The 24,717-nt window shown below is 39.5% G+C and overlaps 1 protein-coding gene and 1 long non-coding RNA gene across 7 annotated transcripts in view; one reads left to right on the top strand and one right to left on the bottom strand.

Moving 5' to 3' along the window:
• Positions 1–23,728, top strand: part of N4BP2 (NEDD4 binding protein 2) — a 28,886-nt gene extending 5,158 nt beyond the window's left edge. For 3 of the 5 annotated variants that reach the window (XM_082238000.1, XM_082238001.1, XM_082238002.1), the window contains 17 exons: positions 712–892; positions 1,411–1,758; positions 2,378–3,545; positions 4,537–4,664; positions 5,126–5,214; positions 5,786–5,862; positions 6,820–6,975; positions 7,576–9,827; positions 10,698–10,783; positions 11,266–11,311; positions 12,489–12,718; positions 14,090–14,208; positions 14,616–14,751; positions 15,003–15,191; positions 16,104–16,272; positions 17,464–17,587; positions 19,346–23,728. In XM_082238000.1, the coding sequence (XP_082094126.1) occupies positions 1,530–1,758; positions 2,378–3,545; positions 4,537–4,664; positions 5,126–5,214; positions 5,786–5,862; positions 6,820–6,975; positions 7,576–9,827; positions 10,698–10,783; positions 11,266–11,311; positions 12,489–12,718; positions 14,090–14,208; positions 14,616–14,751; positions 15,003–15,191; positions 16,104–16,272; positions 17,464–17,587; positions 19,346–19,391 (5,244 nt within the window). In that variant the 5' untranslated portion in view covers positions 712–892; positions 1,411–1,529 and the 3' untranslated portion in view covers positions 19,392–23,728. Of the gene's footprint in view, positions 1–711; positions 907–1,410; positions 1,759–2,377; positions 3,546–4,536; positions 4,665–5,125; positions 5,215–5,785; positions 5,863–6,819; positions 6,976–7,575; positions 9,828–10,697; positions 10,784–11,265; positions 11,312–12,488; positions 12,719–14,089; positions 14,209–14,615; positions 14,752–15,002; positions 15,192–16,103; positions 16,273–17,463; positions 17,588–19,345 lie in introns of those variants that run through there. The other 2 variants (XM_082238003.1, XM_082238004.1) reach the window with 2 other exon arrangements.
• The window catches only part of LOC309540931, a 55,383-nt gene continuing 43,226 nt past the window's right edge, over positions 12,561–24,717 (bottom strand). The window contains exons 4-5 of one of the 2 annotated variants that reach the window (XR_014223533.1): positions 14,275–14,440; positions 12,561–12,696 (exon numbers count right to left, since the gene is read on the bottom strand). This is a non-coding gene — a long non-coding RNA (uncharacterized lncRNA). Of the gene's footprint in view, positions 12,697–12,724; positions 13,300–14,274; positions 14,441–24,717 lie in introns of those variants that run through there. The other variant, XR_014223532.1, reaches the window with a different exon arrangement.

Genomic DNA, 24,717 nt, shown 5'->3' with positions numbered 1-24,717 from the left:
GACTGTGCATGACTGAGGTTTTCCCCCCTCGTCTTGGCTATGGTGTGAGTCTGTGCTGTTAATTAATGGGGTTCTGCCTTCGGAGAAGATGAGCCAGCCCTCAAGGAGGTGATTATGTAATTTGCTAGCAATTCATGTCCCTCCCGGCGTGACGGTGCGTGCTGACATCACGGGGCTGTAATGGTGGTGTGCCTCGAGATTTTTTTCATGAAACAAGTGTGCCTTTGCCCAAAAAAGGTTGGGAAACACTGGATTAGGCTGCTTGTGTAATCTGAGTGTCCAGATCACATAAGTGTTCTAGCTGCTGCAGTTCTCATGTCCCTCCAAAATGCCACATGTCAGAGGAAATGTTGAGTCTGAAATAGCAGTTTCAGCTCGATGGAAGGACTGAATGCCATTGCAATAAGGTATATTCTTGAATGAGAATGTTTGGTCTAGGACAGATATGACCTACGTGTAGCTATCAGAGAAGAGCAATGCATAAAAACAATTAATATGGGATAGTTATTGGGAGGAAGATGGTTAACATTCCACTGCTGAATATAAACAACTGATTTGTCTGCAGCTAAGCTCCCCAGAATTGAAGGGTGTGTGTGACAGCAGATCAAGGCAAGGAAAAAATTAAATAAAAATCCACTTCTGTATATACCACTGTGCTCTGAATTTAATTGCATCTGAATTCTGAGCCGTCCTGATTTTTTCTTGTTGCAGGTTAATGAACCTTCATGAAAAAAAGGAGCGAACTCCAGACTGGATGATACACACAGGAGCTTCAAACAGAAGTGTGGCCTGATGTAGCTTCCTGGTGTTAACTTTGTTTTGGCAATTTATCCAAAACTGATGAAATGTGGAAATAGAGGACCAGCTAATTTTATCTTTATCAAATTTAAAGGTGTGCTCCTGAAAGTGAGTAAATATTTGCCCCTTTAAAGATGTTATGTTTGACTGTCACAATATTGGTGTTTAATTCCTAAAGCACTCTTGTTTTCTGTGTACCCTGTACTGATTAATGTGTGATTTCGTATAGTTTTGCTATACTAATATAGTATGTGTTGTCTCAGCATTGATACTATGGATAATCCAGTGAAGCTTGCAGTTTTGTGAATGCTTACTAAGACCTGAATTTAAAATATCTGCCATACAATGTAAGATTTAGGCACTACTCTAGAGTCCGAAATGTTCTTGAATTTTGTTTATTATGAAGATTGTATTTATTATGACTTTTGACAACTTGATATATAGGATGAAGAGCGTTAGCAGCCTTTGCCAATAAAATGTTTTTCACTTACAGTTTAGAACTAGACTTTAGAGTTTTAAAAAAATTAAAGAATGTCACTTCTTTGGTGTACACCAAAGAGTTTGGAAAAAAGTGACTCAATACATGTTTGAAAATACTTGTCTTCCTTCTAGGTTCATTGTTTCTGAACTGAATATGTGCTGTGTACAAATGATGCTGCCTTGCTCATGACATAATCAGTGTTATGTAGACGAAATAAAATTCGAGGGGAAATATATTTTGGAGAGAAAAAATGCCAAAGAAAAAGAAAAATCTTGGTGTGAGCCCATCAAGAAAGAGCATAAACTCAGAAGCTACACCTGCTGCATCTGCCGACTTGGTACCGCCTTCAGTAGATCTAACAATGTTACAAACACCGCATGGGATTGATAAAGAAGAACTCTTCAGCAGTCTTTCAGAAATGTTTTCTGACTTGGATCCTACTGTCATTTACATGGTGCTATCTGAATGTGATTTCAGAGGTAAATCAAATTCTGTTAATATTGTAAGCATTTGTGTTTAATGCAGTGATAAGGAGAGAGAGGTGATAACATGGGGTATCAAGGACTGGAACCCTGAACAGCAGGAACACTCTATATTAGGACCTTTTGTTGCAACAGCCACTTGTTAATCAATGCACAAGTTCATAAACTACTTCCTAATAGTTACCCCAATTAGCTCAGGGCGTTGCTCTTTGGCTCTTCTTCCTACAGATTTGTTTACCTCGTACTGGCACTAATTATGTTACACAGCCTGACATTAGGCATTACATCTTGGGGAATCTAACATAATGGCTGGGTAAGCTAGTCAATGGAGAGCAGAGCATAACTGAATGTTGGTAGCAGTACCATGCTACAGTTCTGATGACAGCGAGGTCAGTGATGGCTTTTCTGAGCCCTAGGGCCTTTGGCAGGTGCCTGACTATATTGATCCGTGTTGTTGGCACTGCAACTGGGAACTTTCAGGTTGTCTGAAGAACAAGGTAACCTTGAAATAAATATTAAATTCAATGTCTATTTGTACAATGATCTTTATATTTTCTGTAGTTCAGAATGAGTTTCATATCGCTTCCAGTGACTGTGCTTTTTCTTCATTTCATAGTTGAAGACACTATGGATTATCTGCTAGAATTGTCTACAGCTGCTAAGGGAATAACATCTTCACCACATGTCTCAGGTTTTGATTCCATATCTGCATCATTGGTTGGTGAAAATCAACCAAGCTGTGTTACTAATGAAATAGAGGGCCAAAGTTCTGCTGCAATAAAAAATGTGAAATCTAGTGAAGAATCAGAAAAGTCTTCATCATCTGAAGAACTGGTTTTCTTGCAGTGCCATTCTTGTGAGAAATATAATCTAAATAGTGAAATGAAGGATTCAAAAAATGACCATATCTCAGGCAATCTGTCTTTGGCTTTGGACCACGGTAGCTCTGATCAAGTTAAAGAGTTATCTGGGTATGCAGAGTCCTGTTTGGGTTACAATACTGTGCTTTCTTTGCAGAAAAAGGAGACAGACAGTGAAAAATTAGAAACCTCCACTCCTTTAAATCCAGATTGTGACAAACCCTCTGAAGTAGTTTGTGGAAAATCAGGCATTCAGACAAATGATGTGGGTATTTTTGCACAAATCCCAGAGAACTGTAATTTACCTGAAGTTGTACTTGACAGTGGTGCAGTTCCAGAAGTTGTTTTGGACCTTACAACCCTAAATGACGTGTCTGCTCAACACTGCCAGGGGATTGCAGAATTTCAAAATAGTGTGTTTGACAATTCTAGTTCTTGTTCACACAAGACTGAAAAACAGGGAAACACAGTGACTGTGTGTAATAATAATTATTATAATACTTCTGTTCCTGACCTATGTGCAGAATCCACTTTCAAACTGACACCTTTTACAAATGTTGACCAGTCTCAGCAGATGTGGAATTCACAATTTTCTGTGCTTCAGAAACAGTCTCAGGAGTGTACCTGGAACCTAATGGCTCCTGTCTTTTATCCTCAAAATGCAAGCCATAGCTTTGTAACTCCAGTTGCTGTCAGCCCTGGGAAGTGGAGGCCTGCTTCAAACTCTAGGAGTCTTGGGAAAATATATTCTTCTCAAACAACTTCACAGTCTTGGGACAGCAAATCCTCTCTGCCGAAAATGGACATTTCTCAAGTACACCAGCTTCCTGTTTGTCACATGATGAGAAGAAAGATTCCTCTCGCAGGTCATGTGCTTGTTCTTCTTAGAGGGGTTCCTGGATCAGGCAAATCACATTTGGCAAGGTAGAGTATTCATAGATTTTTCTTTAAAAATGCATCATTTCTCACACTCATGTATGTGCATTAACTGTGACTTTGCATTATGTGTATACACAGACACAAACCAGATCCCCTCTTTTCCATAATTTTCAAACCCTCACTATCTTTTTATCTATGGGGGAGGCCACTGTTTTGTGTCAGTTAAATATTAATCCATGGTCAACTTTAGGAAGTGAGAGAGGATTGCTCTGGATAGGAGAGTGTGAAGGAGCATACATTTCCAAAGCTGATTTCCTGGTTTGCATGGTTTTTATATAGCGACTACACTCCTGATCATGTGCTTTGACACCGAAAGTTGCTGTCATCATTGTGTTGCATTGTGACAGCCCAAGAATGGTGCTGTGTGCTCTTGGCTTTTTTTATATATATCAGGAGGACAGAAATAATGTTTGAAACTTTCCCCAAGATTTAAAGTAAAGGTAAAGGGACATCTGACCGTTGGGTCCAGTCATGGCCGACTCTGGGGTTGCGGCCCTCATCTTGCTTTATTGGCTGAGGGAGACGGGGTACAGCTTCCGGGTCATGTGGCCAGCATCACTAAGCCGCTTCTGGCGAACCAGGGCAGTGCATGGAAACGCCGTTTACCTTCCTGCCGGAGCAGTACCTATTTATCTACTTGCACTTTTGACGTGCTTTTGAACTGCTAGGTTGGCAGGAGCAGGGACCGAGCAACGGGAGCTCACCCCGTCACGGGGATTCGAACTGCCAACCTTCTGGTCGGCAAGCCCTAGGCTCTGTGGTTTAACCCACAGCGCCACCCACGTCCCCAAGATTTAGCTACTTTTTAAAGTTAAAACGTGTGTCACATAGATAGCACAAGCCCTGATTTAGAATGGCTACACAATGCCCCTCTCTCCCAGCTGAGGCTCAAAATCATGTGTGCACAATTAAAGAGAAATTAAGAGTGGGGAAGGGAGGGTAGATGATTGATTCAGCATTTTTTGTTTTTTTGCAGGGCTTTGCTTGAGGATAACCCTGGTGGTGTCATTCTTAGTACGGATGATTATTTTTACCAAAAAAATGGACAGTACCAATTTAATGCTGATTGCTTAGCAGACGCACATGAGTGGAACCAGAAACGTGGTATGTGCTAGATGAAGTTGAACAATTGTTGATTAAGAATATTGGAATCTATAGAGAAGACTTAATGAAGTTCTTGTGCCAGGATTGGTGCTTGCCTATAAGCACATATTAAACAACAACTAACTGGGTTGGATAGGCCAGAGGGCCAGATCCTGAGCTCTCCCTCATAACACAGGCTGCTTTGACAGGTCGACAAGACAGCCTACCTGTCAGTCACCTGATGTCACCATGATTACAAACTTTGGTCATACTTCTGGCCATATTGCTAGTATTGTATATTGAATAGTTGAACGTAGGTTCATATATTTTAGTGCATATGACAACTTTGAGTATTTGAGTGTTTCTGCAGTGGTTTGTCCTGGTTATGCAGTGCTTTCTATAATTTTCTTTTAACTGAGTTAACATAAAAATGCTGGTTTTATTAATACATTAAAAAAAATAATTACTGGTATGTTTTTCAGCCAAAGAAGCATTTGAAAAAAGCATCACTCCAATAATCATAGACAACACAAACACACAGGCTTGGGAAATGAAACCTTATGTTGCATTGGTTAGTATTCCATAAGTTATTATTGTTGAACCAAAAGCTCATTAACATTTTCTCTGCATATTTGTAGACAGCATGGAGGTATTTGAGCTCATGCTCTCTATAGGCTGTTGAGATGATGGGGGGGGGGGAGGAGATTGAGTTGGCCTAATGCTTTCACACTCAATGCAGTGAGGATGGAGAAGCAGAACATGAGCTCAAAACATACTTTCAGTCTGCCTGGGTACAATTGCAAGAGCAAGCATCATTTAATGGAGCCCAGATATTAGTCATTTGGAAAAGCTGCATGTTTACTCAGAAGCAAGTCCCACTGAATTTAATAGGGCTTACTCCCAAGTAAGTGTGTTTAGGATTACAACTATAACATCTATAGTCTTATCTCTTATCTCTCTTATCTAAGCACGAGGCATTTATTATGTGTGCTTATGTTGTACAGTTTTGATGAAGATCTTGTTCTTTGTGACCAGCAATGATGGTGGGTGAGATGTGTTCTGAACTATGACTTGGTTCATTTTTAACTGTATTCTTAACCTGCTGAGGGATGTATCTCAAGCGTTTTTACACTTTTATTCAGTCCCAGGAACACAAATATAAGGTTATATTTCGTGAACCGGATACCTGGTGGAAGTTTAAACCAAAAGAACTTGAAAGGTAAAAAAAAAAACCCCTCACGATTCTGTTATAGCATATTTGAAAAGAAATAATAATATCTTCAGATAAATGAGCTAGTAGGAGTGAGACCAGCTTTCATTGAACCTCAAAATGCAAATTATAGGGATTGCTGCAATACTATGAATTGTTCTCTCTTTTCTTCCAAGAGAACCTGTGTGATTACTTGGACTAATTCATTTGCGAATTGTACCTTTAGTTCATGTAAAGCTTCAGTTGTTTCAAGAATATTCTGTGGCTGTCAGCTACAGAGATTCTTTTAAAGAGCCTCAAGAATAGATACTATTATTCAAGCCCATTATCTTCATTGGTTAAGGATAGGGAGGTGGGATGTTGTGACAACATGATCTTCCATATATAAGTGGCGAGCAAAGTAGTACCTAATAACTGTATTTTGTTTCTCCTTTTTCCTTTATAATTTTTAGATTTCGATTATTGTTTCTTTCTCTGGTCCATTGCTATTAAAAGTTAAAGTCGGCATGGGCAAAAAAATACCCAGGAAAATCTACTCTTTCTGGCCATTAATTATTTCCAAAGCTATAAGAAAAGTGGTTTAAAATGTCATGATTTGTAGCAGTGGGTTTTTCCACATTTAGCAAGCTGTTGCTAAATAGTCAAGTAGAAATTGAAAGTAAAGGGTGCCAAGATCTATTTTACCCAGTTTGGAACTCTACCTGTTTACTACTTTTTATTTATTTATTACTTAGGCAACGTGATATGGCAGTGTAGGTTTTCATGTTGCACAAACCTTTATTTGCTTGTTTATGCACCATCAGCTGTTGGGAAAATTATCAGTACCTGCTCCTTAAATTGTAACACCACGGAAAACAGCTTCAGTTAAATGTTTAATAGTTGCCTCAAATGTTTTCAACAAAAGTTGGAATAATGCCTTTTACTGTGAGATTCATTCTCAGATATTCTGTTCTTTTTAATGTTTAGGCGAAATATTCATGGCGTATCAAAAGAGACGATCAAAAGAATGTTGGAACGATATGAACGTTGCCTGACTGTTAATTCAATTTTGAATTCTTCAATCCCAGATGAATTGAAAAGTGCCACCTGTGAGGAAGTTCTTCACCACAAGAAGGGAGAAGGGTAAAATTAAAGTATCAAAATTAAAATTAAAGTATCAAAAGTATTGAAATACAAAACTTCAAGCCAGTTTACTTGGTTAGTTAATGATGCTGATAATGCCAAGGTTGCAGGTTCAATCCCCATGTGGGGCAGCTGCATCTCCCTGCACTGCAGGGGGTTGGACTAGATGATCCTCAGGGTCCCTTCCAACTCTATGATTCTATCTATATCTGTAAAGTGTGAAAGCAAATGTCTGTGAGTCTAACTAAGACCTTATATCACAGAATGTGCTGAATAATTACACTTTCAGTTTCAGAAGTAGCATGGAATTTCAGGTTTTATATATCTCCATAATCTTCAATTTTGACTCCTTCCCTTGAGCATCCAGTTATCATCTTAATAATAATCCCAGTTACATCCAAGAGAAGGTATTGACTCAATAGAAGTCTGTGATTTTTTTTTTATCTTGGCCCTTCTATCTTTCTAGGAATATGTATATAAATACTTCGATATATATTAGAAGATGTTATGACTTAAATGCTTTAGCAGAAGTAAAGATGATTAAGGGGTGCATTTTTTCCTTTCAAGGTCCATTTTAAAAATCCATTGTTTGATTTACAGGAAGGAAGATTTGCCTCATTATGGGAAAAACAAGGAACATTTTCCTTCACCTTTGAAGTGCATAGAATTAAGTATGGAAGATAAGCATCAGTCACAGAAAGTTACAGTGGAAAATCAGACTCTCCCGAATAAAAAGAGAGAACTGGAGCATTGGGTTCAAGACTCTACTTCTAAATGTAATGTCTCTCTGGAAGACATAGATCTCAATGCATCATCAAGGACAGACAAAATTGATTCTACTCTTGAAAAGATGGACTTGGTAAAGTCTGAGGAAAGTGAATTGTCAAATTTCAGTGAAAATATTCAGAAGTACAATAACAAGGACATAATAGCTGAAGTTGAAGCAAATCAGTGTGCTGAAGTCCTAACAGAAGCAGAGTTAAGACTGACAAAAAACATGAATAAGGCAGATTCAGGCTGCGATAAACCGGTAGGGCCAGAAACAGTAAATTTTGTGGGAGACTGGCCAATAGAACAAACTATGGGGCAGAGAGTGAAAAGAGCTAGAAGGTCAGAAAAACTGACTATAAAGAATGGCAAAGAGGCTAAAGGTCTAAGCATACCCAATTTTGATGCATTAGCAATTCTAGATGAAGATGAAAAGGTAAATCCGGTTAATATTCATGAAGAGCTGCCACTTTCTCAGAGTAAACAGGAAGATATTAAACAGCCCTCTGCCTGTATGTCTGTTGATGATACGGAAGAAGATGCATCACAACTGCTGATTGTAGGAGACTGGCCTGTCCAAAACTCTTTAGAGCAAAGACAGCACAAAATGAAAAGAATACTCAAGAGAAACACTGGTGAATCAGAAGAGATTAAAAGTAGTCAATGCAATATTAACGAAAGTACTCTGAACACAGTAACAGTACTTCCTACAACATCTGCAGGTGCTGGAGAGCTACTTGTCTCATCAAAGAAGGAAAGTCTTTTGGCACCTGAAATCTCTGGTTCTGAAACTCTTAGTGAGAAAAAGTCTGTGCAGAACAAAAGGGCACGCAAGCACCATAAATTAGCTCTAACATTTACCAACAATTTGGCCCTCAGTAAACCAGAGGAAGAATTGTGTCTGTCTAATTTGCTGGAAGAGAAACCCGATGAATGCATCATGGCAGAGGCCAATAAGTATTCGCAGACGGAGCCCCAGGATTTTGCTCTCCTGTGGAGGCTTGAAAGGAAAATTATTGTTTCGGAAGATACCAAAGTATTAAATGGCAGACTGGATGGATTCATACCAAAAGCCATTCATACTGCTTCAGAAAAAATACCCTATAAAGTAACTTATGAGAAAAGCACATATGTGGAAGAAAGTGAACTTGTCAACATTGATGTATCTGAGAATCTGAATATTTTGTGTAAACTCTTTGAGTCCGTTTCATTTGATGCACTGAAGGACTTGTATGAAAGATGTAACAGGGACATTGATTGGGCTACAGGGATCTTGTTAGATTCTGCTGAGAAGTTATGCAGAGATGATGAGGTTGGACCCTTGCAGGAAGCACAAATTCAGCCTTCTGGCAAGTCTCTTGACTCTAATGAAAATGCTGGTTATAGAGAACGACTTGGAGATTCCGAGGAAACCACTCAAGGAACTGTGTCTTCTAGAATTAGTCAGGATTCAGAAATAACAAATCTCTCTGTTGCTGATGGAGGCGATGAAACTTCCACCGTTAAAGATGAACACAACTTTTCAACTGCTTCCACAGCAGAAAACAAACATTTAATGCTGTCTGCTCCAAGAACTCATGTCGAAGAATCAGGAAATGAGAAACCACTTTTAGATACCACACATACAAAAGAGATGAACTCCGTTATGATATCAGAAAATGAGCAGCCGAACAAGGTGTTGCATACTGAAGTGGACTTAAGTGTTCCTGTGACTATAGCTGATGATTTTAATGGAGGCCCTAACACTTTGAAACCCACTTTTGATATGGAAATATCAAACACATCTTCAGAGAAACATTCAGAGTGTTCAATTATAGAAGAGCTCTCATCTCATCTAATACTTACAGAGGGCTCTGCAAGCAAGGACAGCAAATTTGAGGTGGATAAAAAAATGAATTGTAAACCAATGTTTCTAATTGCAGCAAAAAATGAAGAAAACAAAATACCCAATCAAGATAAAAGCAAGTTAGTGAACCCCACACCTGTATCAAAATCTGTGAATATAAATTCCCTAGAATTGGTCTTACCTCCTGAACTAGCCATTCAATTAAGTGAAATATTTGGACCTGTTGGTGTTGATTCAGGTAATAAAACCATGATTTTTAAAAAAATGCTAGGAGTTAAAAAACCCAAAAGTATTGGTTATTTGAAGCTACAGCCGTTGATAGATATTAGAAAAAAGACTCACCCGTATCTTGGTGGTGGTCAGACTCGGTAGTGGTCAGCAGTTTTTACTCATTTTGCAAAATCTTCCAAGTCATTGCTCTGTTTTCCACCATATGAGTGAATGGCAGCCATTAACTTACATAAAGTTAATTAAGTCTACATTTGGGAATGCCAATAGGGTAGAGATTTAAGGTGCCCCTGTTAAGTCCAGTTTCTAGACAAGCGATAGATCGTAGCTCAGTGTAGAGCATTGAGCTCTGCCTTGAATCCAGAAGGTCCTAGGTAGGCCTAGGAAAGACCCTGGGTTGAGAGAGAATCCTGGGAAGTCAGTCATTGTAGACAATATACCAGCTTTCATTAGTCCCAGCCAGCATGACCAGTTGTCAGAAATAATGGGAAGGTGTAGTCTGGCAACGCCTGGGGGGCCACACGGTCCCTATCACTGGTCCAAAGTCTGTCTGTCTGATTAGCTTCATCATCTCCATATTCTCACTTTGGGTCCTCCTCCTTAGTGAAATTTGGACCTGGTCAAACTGATTTTTTTGTTGTTTAAAAATACTCCTTTGAGTTAATTTATTTCCTATTCCACATTAGAATTGTGGTTTATAAATTAAGCTGTGTTTCAAAGTGGTGTTATATTGCTCTGTTTTGAGACAGATTCTCTGAATTATTTCAGGAACTGATGCTTTATCCTACAAAAAAGCCAAGATACTTGATTAAGAATAAGCTTGGCTGAACTACATTTAATTTGTACAGTGTTTTAACCTCTAGCTTTTTTATTCAATAAGGATCTCTAACTACTGAAGATTATGTGGTTCATATCGATCTGAATTTAGCCAGAGAAATTCATGAAAAATGGAAAGCATCTATTACAGTAAGTCAGTTTCTTTCTAAAGACAAGTCTATGGCATCTTATGCTTGCATTAAAAAGCACTGGTATTTATTTATTAGCTGACCCCTGTTAAAATATTTCTCAGAATTTATAGTGCATGTAAATAAGTGGCATGATTACACTGAGTCACATATACTCCAAATAAAAGTTCTTAAACATACAATAAAAATTTTGAACCAACTAACTTTTTAACTTTTTAAAGAGGAACATGTCAAAGGTCTGATTCATGTGCTTTTCATGCAGCCGCAAGATAACACAGGCAGAAAAACTTAGTTTAAAAACATGGTAAAATGTTTATAAACAAATGGTCTGGGCTTGAAGTGATAAGCATACAACCTGAACCTGTTGTAAACTGAGTACAGTTGTCCAAACAAATTTTATTAATCCTTTTTAAAAAAAACCTAATTGGAGATTCATTAAAACTTAATTATATGATTAATTGAATTTAAAATGTTTTAATTTAGAAGCGACAGAGGAGAGAAGAGGAGTTGCATAAGCTTCTTGAAGAAGGTAAGCTTATGTTGTTCTAATTAACCACTCTGGGCCTTCCATTATTTAGACTGGGTGCCCTTTTAGATTTGCATCCAGATTCTGATCACCACATGGTAACAAATACAGCAGGAATGGCAAAGTTATTCAGTCTTCAAAGTTATTCTATGTAAAATAAATATAGCAGCACATTTGTTGTCATATGGGTAATCCCATCTTATCATACAACCACCTTAGGAGATAGGGTTTCAGGACCTAGCAGAGTGTTGTTTTTGACTTTGCACAGCTCTAGCTTGGACAATATTATTCTTACTCTCCCCCGCCCCTCTGTCTATCTCATCTACACTCAGATTAAGGTTTATTTATTTCTTGTCCTTTTATATGTGCAGCAAATTTTATTTGAAATAGGGATGCACAATTATCTATGTATATATTTAGTTGTTACTTTTTTTTTAAAGCACTACCTATTTGTGAAAAGAAAGAGCATGTCCAGTGGTACCTTGGGTTAAGTACTTAATTCGTTCTGGAGGTCCATACTTAACCTGAAACTGTTCTTAACCTGAAGCACCACTTTAGCTAATGGGGCCTCCTGCTGCTGCCGCGCCGCCGGAGGACGATTTCTGTTCTCATCCTGAAGCAAAGTTCTTAACCTGAAGCACTATTTCTGGGTTAGCGGAGTCTGTAACCTGAAGCATATGTAACCTGAAGCATATGTAACCCAAGGTACCACTTTATGTAGTAAAAATGCTGTAAAGAACAGCATGTGAACACAAAGGGACTGAGCAAACCACGAAGCTTTGCAACTGAGAGGCCAGAGGTGTGGAATTACCTATGGGTGATCTACTTCTCAGACCCTCAGAACCACAATCTGTGCTTCAAGCCACTGCTTTTGAAATTAAGTTCCCCGAAAGGAGTAGGAGCCAGCAGAGGAGTGTGAAATCAGCCATGTTTTTTCAGGTGCACAGGCACAACATGGAGTAAGGCAGGGAGTAAATACTAATGTGCCATCAATATACATGTGTCGTAGTTAGAAAAACACAGTAAAATAAAATAGTGTTTAACAGTCTGTTTTTATTTATGCCTTAATACAAGTGACACCTTTCAAAATGCATTAAAAAATACATGTATCTGGATTATCTGTATTTGAAACTGTTCCTTTAAAACAATTCATCACCTTCCGGCTTTGTTGCTTCTGTAGATCCCATGCTGTTTGAGCAATTCTGTCTAGATGAGCTGGACAGCCTTCTTTCTCCGCATACAAACTGTCAAGTACAGAAGACCGAAAGGCTGCCTACAGATACGCTACCTGAAAACTCAGCTGCTTCAGAGTTTTTTCCTTTCATGGATCACTGGAATGTCCAGACGCAGAAAGTGTCGCTCCGGGAAATAATGTCCGAAGAAATTGCCTTACAAGAAAAAGAGGACCTGGTACGATTACACATATGTTGCCCCTTAGCAGTATGAGTTTCCTATATTTCACCCTCATTGTGAGCTGAAGCACGCAGCACGGCATAGGATTGGCCACTAGGCTCCCAGCATAATGGACCTCTCATTCTCTTGTTCCAGTTCTCAGACTTGGCCCACCCACCACTTCCTTATGCTATAACAGTAACCGCTTTGCAAACACTCACAAAGTTTCACTTGCAATGCAGCTGCACTGCCTAGAAAGCTGGTTATTAGTTTACATCAGGGAGCGGGTGGCAAGTGACTGTTTTCCAGCACATAAAATCTGTAAGGTGGCCCTGCCATCTTGCTCCAGGATAACATTCCACCAGTGATGTTGATGTATTAAGCTGATAGGGGAGGATTAAATAGAAAGTGGTGCTGTACAACAACTATGTGGTTCTGTTGTGCTTGTGAAGCTAAAACAGAGAGTAGGATGGGCTGAAATGTGATTTAGCCAGTTTAGAGCCAGAAACCTGCCTTTACTTTTAATTTCTTGGTATAGTTGACTCTCAAAATGAGGTGGGCATAAATGAATTAAACTGGCACCGATGGGAGCTTGTTTTCTGAGGTATAAAACGTGGGAGAAATTTCTGTTAGAATCCCAAGTCAGAAGGGAAGAGTTAAATCTTTCCTCACTGCCCCCTGGTCATGATGAAAATTACTCCCTCCCTTCACATAGGCAACAGTATAAAAATAATGGATGTAGTTGTAATGACACATTTAGCACCATGTGCAAGGTTTTGCTTCTCATGCATTTATTCCTGTTTTGTGTACTCCTGAAGACCAAAAGTGTGGCATAGTGGTAATTTGACTGTTAATATGTACATTGGTGCTAAGATTTAAATTAGAAACGGAGATTTTTAGTAGTATCCCCCATGAATCATCTTGATTTACCCTAATTTATTAACTTCAGCTTATAGCCACCATATTGTGATACTTTATCTCCCAAACCAAACAGTCTCTTCAATACAGTTTTGCAAGCAGCCTTTTATGATTTAAATTTAAGGTGGCTGAAGCTAGAAAATGTCTCCCTATAAATAGTATTGCCAGCCCTAAATAATCTGGAACCAATAACAAAGGGTGGTATCCAATGTTGTGAGAGAAGAAGTAGCACAATTACTATACTTCTTCCTCTGCATTGCCCCCCAACCTGCCCTGTGATTTGCTCTGGAGGTTGCCTCTACCCAGGGGAGCAGGTTTGGGAACACACAGGAGAGAGGAGGAAAAAAAATGGTTGTCAACCACCCCAAAATGTGGAAAACTGTGTAATTTTGAAATCTTTTTTCTTTATTAGATCCATTTTTCTACAAAGCCTTTTCTAATAATTTAATGTAAACTTGTTTTCTGGATTAGAAACGCTCTCCTTTCATGGCTAGAAAAGACTGCGCTGCCAAACTGAAAGAGAAGCAACTCCTGGAGTTATTCCCAGCTATTAACCCGAACGTCTTAATGGAAATCTTCAAGGACCACAAGTGAGCTCTTGCTTGTTCATATGATGCTGCTAAATTCAAAGAACTAAATGGCTTGGATCTGAATACCTTTTGAATTGCTTTATACTGCACAAGTCTCTTCAAGACTACCCTTGAAGGCTTTTCTCCAGATCTTCCTGTTGCCTGAGATAAGGCCAGTAGTGACCAGAGACAGAACCTTCTTTGTTGTGATGTTCTGGCTCTGGAATTCTTTCCCCGGGAGACTTGCCTGGTGCTAGAATTTGATTTGAGAAATTAAAGATCAGGTTTTAGAATGCAAGCTTCTCTCTCTTTCTTGTGTGTGCGCGCGTGTGTCTTGCTTTTTCCTTTCCTGTTAATTAATAAAGTTCTGCTGTTCTGTGATATGTCTTGAATCATTCACTGGCTGCTGCTTCTTTTTTTTATCTCAGTTATTCTTTGGAGCAAACCGTCCAGTTTTTGAACAGCGTTCTAGAGTCAGATCCAGTAAAGACAGTTGTAGCCAGAGAAACTGCCCAGGGTGCCATACTCTCTTCTTGGAGTGCTTTAAAGACACGAGAGAGAAAGGTAATGACCATTTTGTACATTTGTTGCAAATGCATTTAAATAGGATGCTGTTATAGTGAAATATGGGTCCTCAGCATTTTTAACATTTTAGGGAAAGGACTTCATAAATAGTAAATAAAAGTCAGTGTCAGTAGGAGTATATATGATTGCTTCTTGTTTTGAACTGAGCAGATAGAAAATGTCTTTGGTGGAGGTGTCTTACTTTAATAAGCCTTGGACCATGTCCTAAGTGTAACACTTATGAATTATAGGCCAGAAAGTGCAAGGACCCAGAAGACATTCTTGGTGCAAAGGCGTTTCAAGACTTTGAATATCCAGGATATGATGATTTCAGGGCCGAAGCTTTTCTTCACCAACAGCACAAGCAAGAGTGCCTGAGAAAAGCTGGGGAGGCGTATCGCATGGGAATGAAGTCTGTAGCAGCATTTTATGTTCAAAGGGTAAATTTGTCTTAATCAATCAGTTCTGCAATTTTTGCCTTCTTTACTGGAAATGTTGGCCATTCGTAATCATGTAAGTTTTTGGTGTTTGCACTGATAACCACCACATAAGCAAGTGTCAATGCTCTTTTTGAATCTCCAATAGCAGAACTAGTGGACTGTGTGCTGAAATATCCCCCCCCCCCCAAAAAAAAAAAAAGGTCAGAAACATTTATTTTGAAATAAATTGGAAATATGTGGACATGGCATTTTAATTCAGAAACAAGCAACTCACGGCTTTCCAAGTGCTGTTGGATTAGAATATAAGACGACAATGGAAGAGCTTATTCACTAACAATGGCTGGAATTCAAAGTGCTACATTGCATGCAAATGAGTGTTTGGTCATTGACAATAGAAACTCTGACTTTTTGCTTATTGAGTAACAGGCCATATCACAAATTACTATTGAATGTCCTTGCATTTCAAAATAGCCATGGAGCTACTTGCATAGTTTTTTGGACCCCAGCATGTATTGTGTACTTCTACAGCTGGGATAGTGTTTTAAACCATAATTGCCGTACTGAAACCTTCAGTTGATTCTCTTAGCATGCTAAGGCAGACTGAGTTGTTTTTTTACCAGTTGTATATATGCACACAGTCAGGGAGCACAAAGTTGACTTCCTCTCTCTTTTTCTTCCTACCTTTATGATCTCTGCTCATGTCACACAGTCTCATTGTGACTTACATCTTCCTGAAACCCACCTGATCAGGCCTTACTTGACCTACTTTTGACAAGTTAAGTCTAAATGCACATGTCGCTGTTCTGAGACATTACGACTCCCTGCCTATAGTGCTGTTTTGAATCCTGATATCCAGTGCTGTACTTAGGTCGCTCCTCATGATGTTTACAGTAGATGTGTGTTTGCATCAAGGGTCGCCTTCACGAGGAGAAGATGAAAGAAGCCAACCGCGATGCTGCCATGCAAATCTTTGAGAAAGTGAATGCCTTGAAGCTTCCTGAAAACCTGTTGGACCTACATGGTCTTCATGTGGATGAAGCTTTGGCTCACCTGGGTAGAGTATTGCAGGAGAAAACAGAAGGTACAAGAACACGTCTTTGTTTACAGAGATTACACTGGACTTGTATATGTGGGCAACATCTTGGAAGTCGAATGTTTTGGTTTCCGAACGCCGAAAACCCAGAAATAAATGCTTCCATTTTCGAATGAGCCTCGGAAGTCAATCAGCTTCCGCTGAGTTTTTTCGAATTTTCTCTACTGAATTTGCAGAGCGCCCTTTGCGGCTTCGGTTTTTGAATGTTTTAGAAGTTGAATGGTCTTTTGGAACGGATTACGTTCGAAAACCGAGGTACCACTGTATTAAAACGGACGTGTTGCTTTCCATGTTAGTGGATGGGCTAGCCTTCATGGACGGAACATATAATTTGCTAATAATAATAATAATAATAATAATAATAATAATAATAATAAATAGTTAATATTATTATTTATACATACATACATACAGTGGTACCTCGGGTTAAGCACTTAATTCGTTCTGGAGGTCCATTCTTAACCTGAAACTGTTCTTCACCTGAGGTACTACTTTAGCTAATGGGGCCTCCTGCTGCCGCTGTGTCGCCGCCACACGATTTTTGTTCTCATCCTGAAGCAAAGTTCTTAACCCGAGGTACTATTTCTGGGTTAGTGGAGTCTATAACCTGAAACGTCTGTAACCTGAAGTGTCTGTAACCCGAGGTACCACTGTATATACATACATACATACCCTACCCATCTGGCTGAGGTTCCCCAGCTACTCTGGACGTTTCCCAACAGAATATTAAAAATACGATAAAACATCAAACATTAAAAATTTCCCTAAACAGGGTTGCCTTCATATGTCTTCTAAAAGTCAGATAGTTGTTTATTTCCTTGACATCTGATGGGAGAGGGTTCCACAGGGTGGGCGCCACTGTCAGCTTCGGAGGGGTGAAATCTCCTCAGCCACCACCGAGAAGGCCCTCTTTCTGGTTCCTGGTTTAACTAAGGTTAAATTCCTGGCATCTAGTTAAAAGGTTCTTGAGTTGTAGTACTGATACAGATACCAGCAAGCTGCTACCAATTATGGTAGACAGTACTTGGCTAGACGGACCTGTAGTCTAAGGCTACCTTGTATTTCAAAATTTACCACATTGAAAGATTTTAGATATATTCTAAAAGAATTTTTTAAATCTGTTGAATGTGGAATTAATAAAGAGAGAATATTGTGACCATTCTTATTCTTGTGTAACAGAATGCAACCTGGCTGGTGGTAAGCCATATCTCTACGTGATCACAGGAAAGGGAAACCATAGCCAGGGAGGAGTTGCTCGCATCAAACCAGCAGTTATGAAATACCTCACAAGCCACAAGTTCAGGTGAGCTGAACCTACCGTTACTGACAACTTGCAATCTGCATTTAACCAATTAAAAACGGGTGGTTATTTCACTAGAAAGCGTAGTAGACATCGTGGGCTAAGGCTTATTGCCAGGTCTGCAGAGTGCAGCAGGAAGCTCCTATCTAGGATCCTAGGTCATTCCTAATGACAGTCCTGGCTGTTAATGATGGTTTTCTTTTTATTTGCCTATGGTTGTAAACACGGAATCAAGTGAGGAAGGAGATTTGAGATTGAGTTACATTAAATCTAGTGAAAGGGTAATGGGTGAAGTCAAGAGTGGAAGGCTGGAACTGGGAGAGAATTCAGGAATAATAGAAAACGAGTTGTTTTCACTCCCTTAGCTCTCTGGTCTAGCCCAAATACACCCCACCTTGTGCTCTGCCATGTTTCTGTCTTTTCAACACCTCACTTTTAAGTCTAAAAGAAAAGCTGTTTCATTTGGTGGTCAGGGAGCAACATTAGGTATGCACAGGGGCTTGGGCAATGGCAGTGGTATTTTTTCTTCTGTGAACAGTGAACCTCTCTTCCACATGCTGTGCCCCAATCTGATTTTTAAATTCCCATCAGTGGTTTGTTATGTGACATGATGGTGGAGGCTGCTTCTTAGTTCACAAGCTCCAGAGCATCTTTGGGCACAGAGAGCAAGCTTATTTGAAGCTATACCTCTTCGTTAGGCTTATTATTTCTTAAATTACCGTATTTTTTGCTCTATAGGACATACTCGACCATAGGATGCACCTTGTTTTAGAGGGGGAGAACAAGAAAAAAAAATCTCTCCCTCTCTGCGCAGCGCCCCTTCAGCAAAGCGGCAGGAGAAACGAAGCCCCTTCCATTTCTCCTCCCACTTCTCTGAAGGGGCGCTGCGCAGAGAGGGAAAGCTGTGCAGCGCCTCTCCAGTGAAGGGGAGCCAGGAGAGCAAGAGGGATTGGTGTGCGCCAACCCCTCTCGCTCTCCAGGCTTCAGTGAAGGCAACCCAAAGCCTCCGGAGTGCAGTGCAAACTCCCGCTGCGCTCCAGAGGCTTCAGGCGGCTATCCCTGAAGCCTTTGGAGCGCAGTGGGAAGTCCCGCTGCCCTCCGAAAGCTTCAGGTTCCTTTCACTGAAGCCAGGAGAGTCTTGCTGTCCTGGCTTCAGCAAAAGGAACCCGCAGCCTCCAGAGCGCAGCGGGAGGTCCTGCTGCGCTCCGGAGGCTTCAGGCGGCTATCCCTGAAGCCTGGAGAGCGAGAGGGGTCGCTGCACACCGACTCATCTTGCTCTCCAGGCTTCAGCGAAATCAACATGTAGCTTCCGGAGCGCGGAGGGAGCGCTCCCTCTGGGCTTTGGAGGCTTCACGTGGCTATCGCTGAAGCCAAGGAGCCTGCATTTGCTCCATAAGACGCACACACATTTCCCCTTAATTTTTGGAGGGGGAAAAAGTGCGTCTTATAGAGTGAAAAATACGGTGGTTTCTTTCATCCAGCCAAAAATATGGTTTAATTTCAAACTTGCCCTTCTGTATGGTGAAAGTGTCATGTAATGCTGTGTAATGTTAGAGCATTGTATGAGAGATTAAAAAACCTTTCCACCTGCACAAGCCCTTGCACAAACGAGCATGAGAAGTGCTGTAGAATTTGTCTCTCATACCACTGTGCGGATTCTTATGCAAGCATTTGTGGAACGGTGCTAAAGTCTGTTTTCCTACCCCTTGCAGTTTGAATCAAACCTTAAACGGCTGCTTACAATATTATCCTGATTCACAGGTTCACAGAAATAAAGCCAGGCTGCTTGAAAGTCATGCTGAAGTAAAAGGATGTCACCAAGAGGACTGGAAAAGCTGCTATAATTGACATACAAACAACTTCAAAATATAATGCCGTTCCTGTGCTACTTTTAAATAACAATATTTTACTGGAAATATTTTAACGTTTTTAGCAGGTGTGTTTTTTGTCAGGATGTTTTCCTCGCCAAAATTGAATGGATTTTTTTTTCTTTTTAAGGGAAATAGTTTTTTGGCCTCTTAATATAAAAGGAGTCCATGTGAAGAGAACCTCTGTACAAGAAATGGACTTTCAAAGGGAAGGCTCCATTTTGAAACACTCTGTCCTTCTCAGATTTAAAGATTTAAAGAACATCCACAAATATCTCAAGCATTATCTTCTTAAAACACTTACCTTGTTCTGTATAAGAGGGGTAGCCAACATAGTACCCTTCAGATATTTTGGACTACATTCCCCATCATTCCTGGCAACTGGCCATGGTGGTTGGGGCTGATGGAAGTTGTAATCCACATTTGGAGGATATCGTATTGACTACCTCTGCTCTGTCAACATTAGGCTTACATGCTTTTAAGACTTGGAGCTAAGATTGCTTCAGATGCTTTAAAATAATTAAAAGATTTGGGGGGAGAAAATGATGCAGTGGATTGAAGTAATGAGCTAATAATTATTTATGTTCCTTGGGGAGAAGTGGAAATGTTAGGTGTTAACATTTCCCTGGACTTAAGAGAAATACAACGTCTCATACCTCAGTGAGTTATCTGCTCAGATTGTCCCAACTCTTCAACTCTCTTCATATATTGAAAGTGTTGACAATACTGCCTGATGAGATGGTTGAGCTTTTTTGTGAAAGGATATGGGTACATAAAGGTCTTGACCATTATGTAAGTAATGAGGAAGCATTTCCTCTCTTATTTATACAGTTGCCACTAGAATCAACAAAATTTTAGCAGTCCCAGTTTTTTCTGATGTATAAAGAGCTGGATTCAGCTATATATTTGTGCTAGTGGGAGCCAGCATAACAAAGCCCGCTAATGCTGTTGCGCCGATGGAACAATTCTTCCATTTTCGCTTAAAATATTAAGTGCACTGGCTCATGAGTGCAACGAGAATATGTACAGAGAGCTGCTGTGTGAAATGAAATGTACAAGGGTACCTGCAGTGAAGCTCTTTTTGTGCATTGTAACTCCTGAATGTGTGACTAAAGTCTCTGGATCGGGGTCGGCATTTCCATATTCTTTGTGGTGGGAGAAAATGTAAGGAATCTTCATAGACTCCATCCTATCTGTATAAAAATTACATATGGTCTATTAGAGAAGACACCAGCAAATTGACGCCATGTAAGGGTTTGCCAGCTTTGAGCAAGCCCGTGTGCCATTAACGTCAATACTGGATAAAGCATTTATCAATGGCAGCTACTACCATTGCAGTACTGATGGAGGGAGCTACATCTACTGACATTCTCATGTTCCTACTGCTGCTGTTAAAACATACATGGTTTCCTTCAGATCGGGAAGTACAGCAATGTGTGCATGCATATCTCTCTTACAGGGATGCAGTTTCATTTGAAAATGTATCATCGTTATTGATAGTATATTTTGTGTGGATTTTTAAATGTTAATTCATGGCTGAGAATAAGCAAGCAACTCAAGGTATTTTTTAAACATATTTTAATATCAAAACTGGATGATCCTAGTTGCAAACTGAATGACATCTCCCATGATATTCAGTGCCTCTGTAGCCAAACAAATTAATACATATAGAAATATTTTAAAAACTGATAGGTGACATTTATTTTCAAGAATATGCAAATAATGTATACATGTCTTTCAGCGTGGACATGCAAGTGCTCTTTAAAATTGTTTTATAATTATGGAGCTTTTAAAACAATTGAGGATTACATGTGAGCCGTTGTGTAAATAGGTGAGTGTGAAATATTTCAAGTCCTTCCACTGATGGGGACTTCCATCAGTGGAAGGAGGGAGGTGGCAATTTTTGCCATGTTCCCCCTTCCCTCCTGTAGTGCCATCTCCTGTGCTGATCTGAAGGTTCTCCCTAGCCTCTGGAGCAGATTGGAAGGGCACAATAGTCTGTATGGGGGAGGAAGAATATATGGCAATTACCTCCCTCTCCATGCCACTGATGGAAGCCTCTTAAGTGCTTTCCATCAGGGGAGAAAATACAATTTGTACAACCCTTCATATCTTAAAGGTGCCATTTCAGTAGAATTTTGAAGCAGCCAGTTTCTTTGACATATAATGCAACAGAATTTGCATACATATGTTATGGACACCAGTTAAATTGGGACATTTTAGTGCATGTCCAACTATTGAAAATTTGCAACCTGCAGTTAACTATGATCCTTTCAAAATCTTTGAGTGGGAACAGATTCCTGCACATTGCAGGGAGAAAGGAAACTCATCCAGTCCTTAGTATGTTATTTACAGGACTTACCACCTGGATCAGAGCTTCAGAATTTCCTACTACATTGATTTCTAAGCTTAATGAATTTTAGAAGATAGCTTTTGAATCTGGAGGAAAAGAATGATGATGGAAGGAGTGCCTGGTATAGAAATCCAAACTGCCTTTTTTTTTTTTGCTTAGGGGTGTATGTCATTATGGGAGAAAAACAAAACCTTTTTCTTCTATTTTTATAAATCAAGCACTTTTAAATATGTGAGTTGCTTGGTGGCTAGATTCCCCCTCCCCTTTTTATGTGGGCTGCCCTATAGCCAAAGAAACTACTACTGCTTCTCCCATTGAAATAATTGGCTTTTTCAGACTTTTCACCTTCCTGTGTACCAGAATGGGTGTGTTCATCAAAATACTTATTCAGGAACCTAATGCAAATAAGGGATGCTTCACTATTACCATTGTACAGATATGTCTGTATGGCAAGGACATGCATGCATGTTTTGCTTCATGTACAAATCATGGGGAAACCACTATTGACTCTGGGATCTTCACTCCATGTCCAACTAGCCTGAGCAGATGCATAGTGTTGATCACACAAGAAGGGGTAACGACACACGTGGAAGAGCTACCCACCATTTATGTGAACGGTCCCAAGGTAGTTTCTCTTAATGCGATGGCAGATTTATCTTTTCAGATGCTGATCTATTTTTGTCCTCTTTTCATGAACGGAGTTCTTCTCGCAGGAACTTTGGATCCAAGCCATTGTGACATTGTAAAAATTTCACTCCTTTCGATAGAACCTGCCAAGTAGAAGTGGCTGCTGGATTATAGCCTCCCGTTCCCTTCTACACTTTAGTAGATTATTTAAAAATAACTGTGAATAACTTCTATATTTTCTTAGGGAAAAAAATACAACTGAAGAAATTAAGACTAAACCTGAAAATACCTGTAAGGATACCTAAGGGAAATGTGTTCTTTTCAATGTCTCAGTACAACGTTCATAATTGGGTTTTTTTTTGTTTTGATATTTTCACCATGCTTAATTTCTTAAAAAGTCAAATGTCTTAAGATGAGGAAGAATCATAATTTCTGGGTACCCATTTTTTTTATTATTAACGTCTTAAATTAGCCTCCAAAGAAGATGTCATGAGCATATGCTTATATCAATTAGGGTCATTGCTTACGCTGCAAAAATTGTACTCTAAATGTTTTATTGAAAAGAGATTTAAATTTACTCAGGGCAGTGGTTTCTGTGAAAGTGCCTATGGAAATGATAGCCTTCCCAGTGTCAAATATTTTCAACAGATAGATATTTTGATTATAATTGATATTAAGCTCGTATGTGCAGTTCAGGTTTCAAAACATTGCTTATCCTTTCTTCATTTCTTGAAAAAGAATGTAACATCCCTTAACTATATGGACTTTACGTAAACTTCAGCTTGCTGTGGTGAAACGTTAAAGGCTAGCACACATGCTATATATTCGCATACATGTATTTACTACATTTTGCAAGGATGAACATGCGAAACAGGTGATCGCATAGATGCCCTTCCTGTGATCCCAGCAGCACTCTTTCCTGGCCATGACAACTGTGTAAACTGCTGTGAGTCATATCTGAGATGACAAACGTTTTCCCATGTAAACTTGTGTGTGAGGATGGTGGGAAATGTTTACATGGAGAAAATCTTGCTCTTTTCAAAAGTGGAAAAAAAGTTCAACTCTCAACTACTGACCGGGATTATACTACTCTACTATAATAAAAAAGTACGATGAAAGATCCAGTATTGTGTCACAAAAATATGGCCAGTATGTAAGTAGATTTCTTGCCTGTTCATTTTTTTAAGGTGTATAAAGCTCTTCTGGTTTCCTATCTTTTTTTTGTAATGTTTGGTTGTTAGCACATAAAATTTCTTACGTGAATAATTTCAAATAAAATCCAGTTTAATAAATACACATTCGTTTTAAGAATTCTTCGTCATCAGGTGTTTGAGCCAAAATGAAACTGAAGTTTGGCGTGGGAGCTCCCCACTCCCATTTAAGGAAATTAATGAGATATAACCTTAACACACGAATAACCTGTCTTCGTAAACTGTGGAACAACCTGATTTTCAGAGAGAGACGCCTGGTTCTTAACTGAGATACCAAACCAAGGTCTGGGCTACGCTAGCTCAGATTGTAAGTGGTGGAAAAAAATTGTGGGGTCGATGTATCACCATACCAAAAATAAACAACCCTCCACAGAGTAAACTTGAAGTTGAGGGAAAGGGTTCTAAATTCGTGATCTCCTTGGCGTGCAAGTTTTCTACGTCAATGGTGAGTTTTAAATAGAGAAGTTTGCCGTACGATGCCCATCTCACCTGCAATGGTACACCCCAGAAACAGGTTTAGCACTCAAAGAGAGAACTAGTATACAGTTTCTCTGAAAAACCATCAGTGAAGTAGCACTTCTCAGTTTCTGCTGGTTGTTCCAAGAACTAACAAGTGCTTTCCCCTCCTGCTTTATAACCAGATGTTACTGGTGAAGAACAATAAATTGGGGGAGAGGGAAGACCAGAAAGAGATTTGGATTCTGTATAAAAAGCCTGTTTTAACCTCACAAACTTGGGGTCCTCAGGGTAGGGTTGCCGTATTTCAAAACTGGGTCACCCCAAAAGTTGTTTTACCCAAAACGGCAAAACAACACAATTTTTAGATTGACTTGTCTAAGATCCAGGACAAAGCACCACCTTTCAGAAATACCCCCCTCGTCAATTGTGCTGTGTGTGTGTATATATATATATACATACATACATAAATATAAAATCGGGAGATGAGCAGCTCAACGTGGAGCTTTTAAAGAACATTCAGCCAGACCCAGAGACTTGCCCCTGGCAAAAAGGCGATTTTTGGAATCCACGTATTGTTGGGGAGGCTAGCTAGTTTTTCAAAAAAGACGTTTTTAT

The sequence above is a fragment of the Podarcis vaucheri genome (genome assembly GCF_965113315.1).
Source record: "Podarcis vaucheri genome assembly, chromosome: 9".
NCBI lineage: Eukaryota > Metazoa > Chordata > Lepidosauria > Squamata > Lacertidae > Podarcis > Podarcis vaucheri.
This window is presented reverse-complemented; position numbering and strand designations above follow the sequence as displayed.